General features: G+C 37.7%; 1 protein-coding gene across 2 annotated transcripts; it reads left to right on the top strand.

The window, feature by feature from the left end:
• The first annotated feature begins 604 nt into the window (after positions 1 to 604).
• On the top strand, positions 605 to 9,593 carry LOC139417000 (ventral anterior homeobox 1). 2 transcript variants are annotated; one of them, XM_071166244.1, is made up of 4 exons: positions 605 to 1,176; positions 1,286 to 1,536; positions 3,765 to 3,952; positions 7,652 to 9,593. In XM_071166244.1, exons 2-4 carry the CDS (start codon positions 1,323 to 1,325, stop codon positions 8,189 to 8,191), a joined length of 942 nt encoding a protein of 313 aa, XP_071022345.1. In that variant the 5' UTR covers positions 605 to 1,176; positions 1,286 to 1,322; the 3' UTR covers positions 8,192 to 9,593. The 2 variants fall into 2 exon arrangements, with proteins under 2 accessions (XP_071022345.1, XP_071022337.1); XM_071166236.1 differs by having other exon boundaries at positions 605 to 1,536.
• The last annotated feature ends 552 nt before the right edge of the window (positions 9,594 to 10,145 follow it).

Below are 10,145 nucleotides of genomic sequence, written 5' to 3'. Positions count from 1 at the left end.
TTTGAATTGAGTCATTGTAGCCTAATCAATGGTCTTATTGGATTACTGGCAACTGCTGTTCCCTGAGATATTGTTGCTCTGACAATGAAAATAGCTAAAAGTTGGTGGGTGGGTAGCGGGGTGGAAGGAGAGTGCTGGAGAGGGGGGCCGTTCCAGGGGTGTTAGTGTAGGCACTAATGACAAGTTTTGTCCCATTTTTGTGTTTTTCAGATCGTGCAGGTTAAGATTGTATTAGTGCAACAGACTGCTTCTGAGGTGCATATATATGAATGGTGGGGACGCAGCGTTAATGACAAGGACCTGTGGGCTACTCGTCGTGCTGTTGTTGTTTGTCGTGCCGAGTGACGTGGGTCAACACAGGAAACTTGAACACAGTTCCTGTGAAGCAGAGCCGGGTGATTTTTGTGAATCAGCTGTCGTGGCCAGTACAAATTCCAATTGGGGTGTATTCACTTTTTTCTGTATCCTCTGTCTCTCCGCCTCTCCTTTATTCTCTCTATCTCAGTCTCTCTCGTTCTCTTCGTTCTCTCTTGTTCTCTCTCTCTCTCATCTCGCTCTCACTTTCTCTCTCTCTATCTCTCTCTTTCTCTATCCCTCTCTCCCTCCCACTCGCCTGGGATAGCACTATAGCGGTGAGAGCTGTATGTTGCAGAGGGACGATCATTGGCGAAAGACACAGTAAATGCGATTAAAGTTAGCCATCGTGGCCAGACAACCAACACTGGAGAAATGCTGAAAATGGCTGGCCATGTTTCTGGGATCGAAGAATGAAGTGCCTGGGAACTTTTCTGGAAGTGTCGTACCTCTGTGATTGTGTCTGTGTGCTCAGGAAGGCTTTTTTTGCAAAGTGAGACCAATCATTTTTCTTGATTCCCTGGCTGACAGAGAGGGACGGAGCGAGCAAACCCCTCCATTAGGACCTGATATATTTCCCAAACAATTTAGTGTATTCATGAGGCTACGCAAATGTGGAGGCAGCAAAATTACCGTAATCAATTGAAACAGTGAGTGTGCGTCGGTCCATGGCTCTGATTATTTGGAGATCATCTATCAGCCTGATGTGTATGTAACAAGGCTGTTGAGTTTCAGGGATAAGTCCATGATCATTGGGCAAGTGAGTTGGACAACGATAATCGGGCACCTTGGCAGGTGAGGCAAGCGCTCCCCGAACATTAGGTAGGTGACTCTCTGGTCTAAAAGGTGCTGTTTTAAAACAAAGCCACACTGTTGAGACAACACAACGTGCAATACTCTCTGTAATCCCTGTTTTCTTCACCTGACAAAGGAAAAAAAGAAAGAAACATTGAAGAGGATAAGTTAGTATGGAGGTCAGATACAACCAAGAGCCTGAACCAGGGATGGGGCTGAAGAACGGCATAAAGGATGGGAAAGACGGCAAGGATTCCCAGGGAAACCTTTCCAAAACCTTCCTAAAGGATCAGCAGGAGTCCTTCTCGCCATCTGGGACGGTGGAAAGCTGTGAGAAAAACCGGGGGACGGGGGACCCGGACTACTGCAGGAGAATACTCGTCCGAGGTGAGAGGATTTCCACTCATGTTTACTCCTGTTGCAGTGTATGGACTCTGTTTGTTCATTTGCTTTACTTTATATGTATCCACAGGATGAAATAAGATCGTTTGCTATGTGAGATATGCTGAATTGCCAGACGGATGTTTTGGATATGGGATTCTGGTATTGGCTTTCTGTAGACTCAAGAAGGATAGAAATAGCTTTTGGTTTTTACAGACATACTGCTCCATTGTTCACAACCAAATGCTCTGTTTTTATACTGTATGTACAGAATATTTGAGGTATTGGATCGCTAAAATTTCCTAACCATTACAATTGTTAAACTTATTTATTTGACTTTATATATTTGACACAAAGCAGCAAATTTCTCCCGAGCGCAATTTGGTTTATTTTGTTGTTTTTATCACTCGTTCATTTTCAGAAAAAGCACAGGAAATTAGGCACTATCAGTTAACAATGCGCTATAGTCCCTTTTGCAGCTTCCGGGGCGTTCTCGGGTGAGAGTGCAACATTATGCCAAAGAAGAAAAAATTTTAAAAAACACACACCGCCACTCACTCTTATCTGTCTCATGGTAGTTTTAGTCATTGTAAAAGTATGTTTGGCTTTTTTGTTAAACCATTTTGAATTCAAAGTAAATACAAAATTATTTTTTTTGCACTTTTGTAAAAATGTACTATCTGCACATTTTTATGAATTTTGAATGTTACGAATTTTACCCCTGTGATATACTCCTATCAAAATGGTTTGCGTTCACAACAATTTTGTTTCTTCCAAAATTGAATTATACAGCACACTTCTAGAATCATAGAGCACATTTATTTAAGATAATAAGTACTGTACATTTGGTTTTAAAATGAAGGATGAATTTCATGCTACTCTATATTATCTCTCTCCATGAAAATACTATTTCATTTGAAAGCAATATTCACAGAAGTTTCAAATCATAAGATACACAGGTCTTCACTATCTTATCGTATTCTGATACAGATGATGAATAAGTAATAATAATGGACGTAAAATGCATTTGCTTACATCAACTTGTTCTAAAAAATATAAGGTATTTCATATGCAGTTAACACAAAGAAATGAGTTAATTGTTATGTTGTTTTAGTACTCTTTCTGAGTGTCGTCTGGCCTCAGGGCTAAATTGTAGCAGAATAAGCACACATCATTTATTTAATCTGTTTAACACAGTTGGTCAAACATAGAGACTGTTTGAAAACATGAATATATCCTTGCTGATTGTTATGGAAATAATTTAGCAACGAAATGCCAACTAAATTCAAACATAAATGTTTATACTTTCAGGTCATCTTTTGCTGCTTTTAGATGATGGGATAAATAATCACAATTTAAAAAGTAGTAGTTCATTTTGTTTTAATTGAGTAAATTCTTATGAAAAAACATTTTCCTTATTTTTATTCCTCATTTCTCTATTTTTATTAAGTCATTAAAAGCTCATACAGTTATAAAATTAATATCACGTTATCTAAAGGTATATCCTTTAATTATTTTCTGTTTACATGACAAAAGTACAACTTTTTAATTACACACTACATTTGATTGTAGAAAACTATAGGGAAAACAACTATTTTGAGGTTAGTTTACTATTTAGGAGAGAGTACTGATTGAGATGCTAAAATATGATAATCTAGACTAGAGTATTGATGCAATTAAATGGGTTGACCAAAGGAAATGATCACAATGAAATAAAAAAATCTATCATTGTATTTTGTATGTTTTATACATTTGATCAACTTTCTTCTGTAAACGGTGCTTTTTCAAATGAATTAATTGTTATTTTTGACTGCTTTTAATGTGGTTGAGGTTATCCCCTAGTATTTTTTGAAAGTACACTAGTTGGTTTGGAAAATGTCAGTGTGTTAATTTTAGTTATGCATATTACTGTGGTTGATGTTGTGCGTTTGATGCATTCATATAAATGATGTACCATATTCATGTGCATACTTGAATGGTTCATTTTTAAATTTTGCAAACATGAAATCATCCTCGATATCTTCATATAGCTTTATGCTATGTACTGCAACAAGACCAAAGTCTTTCATTGACGGTAATCGGTCATTTCATGGACAACAGAAGGCCTACACACATTACTAAAAATGATGAATGGTCATTCTGATGTTGTGATAATGATGAGCCAAGAGTGTTTCTACATTTTGAATATAGTTATCATTGACAAATCTTCAATGGTCACTTGTTCTTTTTTGTAGATGCAAAAGGGTCTATCCGAGAGATCATTCTGCCAAAGGGACTGGATTTGGACCGTCCCAAACGAACCCGGACCTCTTTCACCGCAGAGCAACTCTATCGTCTGGAGATGGAGTTCCAGAGGTGCCAGTATGTGGTTGGGAGGGAACGAACAGAACTGGCCCGCCAGCTAAATCTATCTGAAACGCAGGTAAATTCAAGAAACACAATGCATGTACCTATTTCACTCTGGCCATCAGTAAATAAATACCAAATCCACATTCTGTGTTATCATAGATATGTTATGGGTCATTCCACGAATAGAGTGCCTTTTGGGTAGTGTAATTTTGTAAAATAATAACTGTTTCTTTTTCACCCCATTTTAACATTCTGTCATAAAGAGCACTTGTTCAACTTCATAAAAAATATGTTTTCCCATGTCAAGAGGTTAAGTAAATTAATAAAAGACCATACAAGTGTCAATTAAAGTAATAGGGTTGACCGTAACAGGGTTGACCGTAACAAAGTTGACGATTTCATCTTAAATCAACCGTAACTCCCCTTGAGACAGGGGAAATGGAAGCTTGTTGTGTACAACAGGGAGGGGCAATTGAATGCAAGCTTTCCCAAAAATGTAGCTAGCCTATCGATCTAGTGTAACAGGCATGACATGTTATGCTCGTTGTACTCAGTTTTCTACAACAAAACCCCGGCCAATGGCCAAAAGGAGTAGAACCAGCTCACCTACTTTTACAATATTATTTGACTATTAGATGTTCAATGTTAGATGTTTAATATTAAACACTAAATCACCATAAATAAATAATCATCTTCAGAAATTACTTTTTCAAAGCAACAAAAGAACTAGGGCTTTACAAGGATGGTGAAAACTTGGTGAAATCTTGGGGTTAAGGGGCGACAGGTAGCCTAGTGGTTAGAGTGTTGGACTAGTAACCGGAAGGTTGCCAAATCGAATCCCTGAGCTGACAAGGTAAAAATCTGTCGTTCTTCTCCTGAACAAGGAAGGCAGTTAACCCACTGTTCCTAGGCCGTCAATAAAAATAATAATTTGTTCTTAACTGACTTGCCTAGTTAAATTAAATAAAAATAAATTAAGTGAGTTACAATCTTCCTAGAAGTCGGACAAACATGAAAACACTACTATTGGAGTATTTAGTGGTTAATCAAAATGTATACAGATAATCTCACATGGACATAAAGGGCACTCTATTCGTGGAACGACCCTTATGTATTTCAACATCTTATCTCAAATGTGAAACATAGAGTGTATGATTACACACACTTATCTCACTTATGCAATGCTTTCTATATTCTATATTGTACCCCATTCTAATACAATCTTTACAAGTTTTACTATAACCCTGGCATTTTCTATTTAGCTGACTGATTAGTTAAAGATCATTTAGAAAAAGGCAGACTGCAGACTGCTTCACTGATCATATAGCTCTAGCAATAGTATTAAGTTAAGTGATGATCCTATACAAAACTCAAATCCAATCAAATCTCTTTCATTGTATTTAGCCTAGTGAACTATGCATCTCATATCACTGTTATCCCAACAAATTCTATAACCTTGTTAGCCTAAATTGTTGCATAAAGGAGGTTTATTTTCAGCGCAGAAACAGTATGTTTCTAGTCCACAGGCCTTAAAAAAAGAAAAAAGTGCTTAGCTGTGGGGTCAGGGAAAGGTCACACTGCGCCTACTGTGGGTGAACTGTACTTGTCTGCTCGTTCTCGACGAGATACCAAGCTTAGTCACCCTCCAATGTATAATTTTCACTTCAGGGAAATCTTGCTCTCTGCTTCAGAGAGCTTAGTCCAAAATATTTGTAGCACAATTTTATTTCTTAGTTTATCTTGCAAGCTGGCTAATGGCATAGTCAGCCACATTTACCTTATGTTTATTACGTACGTCATGAACGTTTCAGTGAACCTAAACAAGCTTGACTTTGGACAGAGGTCAGACTGGAGCATTATGCAAAGTTATTTTCTGAGTCACAGCATAGACACGTGTTTCTGTCACACATTTCTGATCATTACAATAAATATTCATATTGATCTCGGGGAATTTATGCTTGAGTGTTTATATATATATATATATATATATATATATATATATATACATACATACATACATACATACGTACATTTTACCATGATAAATAAATGTTTTCCTGACCAATACATTTGGACCAATACATTTGATGCATGTATTTTGTATTCAGCTACAGTATTCATGTAGTTTACCATGTCAGCACACAATGAATTCAGAATTCTTTGGTGGTTTTTAGAATAGAATAATGGTGCTTTAGACTTCACACAGCCCTTAGGTCCCCATTCATAGGGAGGACAATAGGCTTGAATTTCTTAATGTATTTTCACATGCAACATTAAATGTTGCACGCCGCCATGCTCCTTGATTGCATTAAATCTTCAAATGTCTCCTTCATTCGTTGATGAAGTGGTCTCTAATGATGGCATCATGAAATTAACATTTTGTTCCAATGCACTCTTGGGGTGTTACATTAAGAAACGACAGCCATATGCTGAAGTGTGCACACCTAATCATCTTTGTTTGGGTCGCTGGCTTCAGAGCCCCTTGTTGGACCTTGTTGAAAATGTATCCTCTCAGATAAAAGATGTTCACCAATAATTTCGGATATTCTTATAACATGAGGGAATATGGTCATAATGTAATTCCTTACTTCCAGAGTGTAAAATAGATTTGCGATTGACCAACTAACCTTGAGAATTACTGAGTTGTTTATCTACAACAACTACATGGAGGAAAACATGCTATTCAGATGTGATTGAAGTAGCTGCCGTTTGAGGTACTGTAGCTGGAGGCTCATTGATTGAGACACATTCACTCTAATTATGGTCCGTATGAAAGCAATCAGGTTTAATTGCCACAGACTTAATAGAGGTGGGGAAATACATGAAGAAAACTGCAACAAAAAAAATACAAACTCTAATTATCCTTTTTGGAAAAGAAATAGAATATATCAAATAGAAATATATGAAATGCAAATGGGAAAAGAGAGGTCTATTTTCATTGTTGAATGACTATCAAACATGTGCAATGCAAATGCGGTAACATTACTTCATTAGCGTCAAAATGGCCTCTTCACCAACACATTTTTTGCTTTATCCACATGAATAGGAATACAATAGCCATGTTTATCTGTATGCACACTTTACTTTGTTTATACTCATATCCTTGTTACAGTATACTTCAGCCACACATACATATATACTCATTACTATATGACCCTGCTTTTGTTACTTTCATGTCTTTGAGTTCAAAAATGATTTTTAATTTTCATAAAATGCCTAAGGTCATGGAAATACATGTGATTAATTTCTAGCTACTTTATCTTACAGTCTGCATTTCACTAGAAGAAAAATCTGTTCTAAAGTCATTTCTGCCTCCCGTTACAGAAGGTTTTGTTCAAGTTTAGACCACAAACAGTACTGTATTGTATATGTGTGACTCTGATAACATCCATTAATGTGACATTGATATGTAAATATTTACAAGGCATTATGGTTTTGATTTAATTCGTATTTCTGTAAATTAGCTACTAAATCGGTCAAGGTGTAGAAGCTGGGCCCCCTGGTCTAAGTCCCTGATCGTGCTACCAATGTTATTACTATCACAATTCAATTCATGTGGACATCAAAGTGACCTATACTGAGATCACAAGGGAATTAGTAATTATTTACAACAATCCAAATTATTCAGTCATTTTCTGCAAACATTGGTGTTGCAATAAATGCCTACAGATATTTGAAAATAATCCATATTAACCAAAGTATATTAATTTGGCTTTTGTAAATAGACCCTGTTGCTGAAGGTCTCTACTGCTTTTTTTGTCCTCCCCTCAAGGTTAAAGTTTGGTTCCAGAACCGACGCACAAAACAGAAAAAGGACCAGGGCAAAGATTCAGAGCTGCGCTCGGTGGTGTCGGAGACGGCGGCCACCTGCAGTGTATTGAGACTTCTGGAGCAGGGCCGGCTCCTCACGCCACCAGGCCTGCCGGGGCTCCTGCAGCACTGTGGCAACGGCTCCCTGGGTGCCGCCCTGCGAGGACCCTCCATGGGCATGGCCAGCAACGGAAGCAGCAGCAGCAGCAGTGGTGCCAGCTCAGGGACGGCCGGCGGCAGTCCCCCTCTACCTATAGTGACGAGCTCAGGGACGGTGGCAGGCCTCCAGAGCTCCCCGTCAGCTCACGGCCTGTTCAGCTTCCCCATGCCCTCTCTGCTTGGCAGCGTGGCCACCCGCATGTCCTCCAACCCACTCTCCATGGCCGGCTCCCTGGCCGGGAATCTGCAGGAACTGTCTGCCCGCTATCTGAGCTCTTCTGCTTTTGAACCTTACTCACGGACCAATGGCAAGGAGAGTGTGGACAAAAACGTTTTGGAATGATGTTTTTCAAAGGATTTTGATTTGTTTTGTTGTTCTCCTTGTTTTTTATTGTCTTGGTTTAGTTTGTTTGTTTCACCCTCTTCTGTCCTGTTTGTGTTGTGGTTGTTGTTCATGTAAATCCAACTGAACATCTGATGCCTCTCAGAGGGAGGAAAACAAAAACATACACATGTATACATTTTCATTCTTACTTATGCACTAAATTAAAATTGAATCTCCAAGTTCTGAATTTCAATACAAATGATCAGAGAAACAAATATCCATGAGATTACCAAGGAACAGCATTTTATTTCTTAGCCACATTTTCTCACATGTATTTATCTGCAATAGTAATCCCCAAAAAAGCACAGAAAATGAGTCTGTTTATGTTTGGGTGACACATCACAAATGTTTAGCTACTGGTAATTGACACATTACATACAAAGCTTTTGAGTGGTTGGGTGTAACATGACGGTACCTTTTTTGATTTTGTGTTTTATTATTTGCTTGTTTTGGGTAGACTTGTGTCACAGTGTGTAGACTTAGAGTTATCAAGCACTACAGCTTGTGCAATTCAGGTGACAGACTGTCAGTTCAGGACGGCCTGGTGAACTTGGAGTTAATTTGGCCCTTTGTCAAATATGACATTTCTGTTTACGGAAATATCGCAGGTCTCTTTTTCCATTTGCAGATACTCATGAGGTACACAGGTATTTAACATGCAAATGCCATTTACATATGCAGTTTTCCAATATTAAGCTACAATAACAGTCTTTTATACCAGTTTGTATTTGTTTTTATTTTTGGCCCAAAACAAACTAAAGAAAAATGTTGTCATACAGTATGATAGTTAAATGGTTCTGTGTTAGTTGTTTTCTAAATGGTTCTGTGAGGGTTTTCCCAATATGATTTTTAACACAGTCTAAATTTGTGACTTTCATGTCTTAAAGATGCAGTATTCCACTTTTTCGTCTGTGATTTGAATAATATTAGAGTGGTAGTCCAGATTTACATGTACAGGTAAGAGTTGGAGTAAAGCTTGGAAATGTCGGGTGGGGAAAAGAGAGTGGGTTCTGGGAAAGCTTTTGAACTTCAGAATGCTGCTTGCATAGTTGGATATACAGAATTGAGCTTGATGCGACAGGATTGAAAACGGTGCAGAAGGTTTGCAATCTTTAATTGAGACTTCTTTTCGCATGTGAAATGTTTTAAGACCAGTCACCATGGCTGTAGTATAAAAGAAAAGAAAGAAAATGAGAATTGTACCTAAAATTGTTATTTTATTGTAAATTATTCACGTCTGTAATTAATTGATGATTAGTATATCTGCAAAATAATGAATGAATGAATGTAAAACACGGGGGTGATAAATCAATCAAAGCTCTTTGGTGCTGTTGTTGTGAAATATCTTGAACTTTGTGAAATGTGTGGCACGAGTGTGGATATATATTATATATATATATATATATATATATATATATATGGCTACCAAAAAAAGCCATGTGTGTTTTTTCAATTTCTTTCATGGATTCGTCTTGATGATAATCCAGTTATGATAAAAAGGCCATGTTGTACCTTCATTGACAATGGGTTTGAATAGCAGTTTATTTCATATTTTGTTGGTATTCAAATGGGGTGTAATGCCCTATGCAGAGACCTTCTTATGTATTATTTCGGGTTGCAATGCTACTTATTGTAGCCTTTTCAGCGTATGGTGAACTCATACAGCGCTATAACGGAAATGCTGACACAAGGGGAAGGACATTTTAGTTATTGAATTAGTCCCCCTAAGCTGGTAACCAGGATTGTGTTCAACAGTAGCATACGTGTTTTGGGGGAGGGTTTTTGTTTGCTACCTTAACCCTAATCCAAACCCTAACCACTCACTCATGGGAAAATGTAGTGAGCTGCAGATGGAATTGCTATAAACAAATCGTGTGAGACAGTTTAATAAATAATGATAGGAGCATAGAAA

The sequence above is a fragment of the Oncorhynchus clarkii genome, chromosome 1, assembly GCF_045791955.1.
Source record: "Oncorhynchus clarkii lewisi isolate Uvic-CL-2024 chromosome 1, UVic_Ocla_1.0, whole genome shotgun sequence".
NCBI lineage: Eukaryota > Metazoa > Chordata > Actinopteri > Salmoniformes > Salmonidae > Oncorhynchus > Oncorhynchus clarkii.
The sequence above is the reverse complement of the archived record's forward strand: the minus strand, read 5'-3'. Positions and strand labels throughout refer to the sequence as shown.

Coding starts and splice junctions, on each gene's coding strand:
- LOC139417000 (XM_071166244.1), top strand. CDS start 1,323: ATGGAGGTCAGATACAACCAAGAGCCTGAACCAGGGATGGGGCTGAAG. Junction 1,537..3,764: donor CAGGAGAATACTCGTCCGAG/GTGAGAGGATTT, acceptor TCTTTTTTGTAG/ATGCAAAAGGGTCTATCCGA. Junction 3,953..7,651: donor TAAATCTATCTGAAACGCAG/GTAAATTCAAGA, acceptor CCTCCCCTCAAG/GTTAAAGTTTGGTTCCAGAA.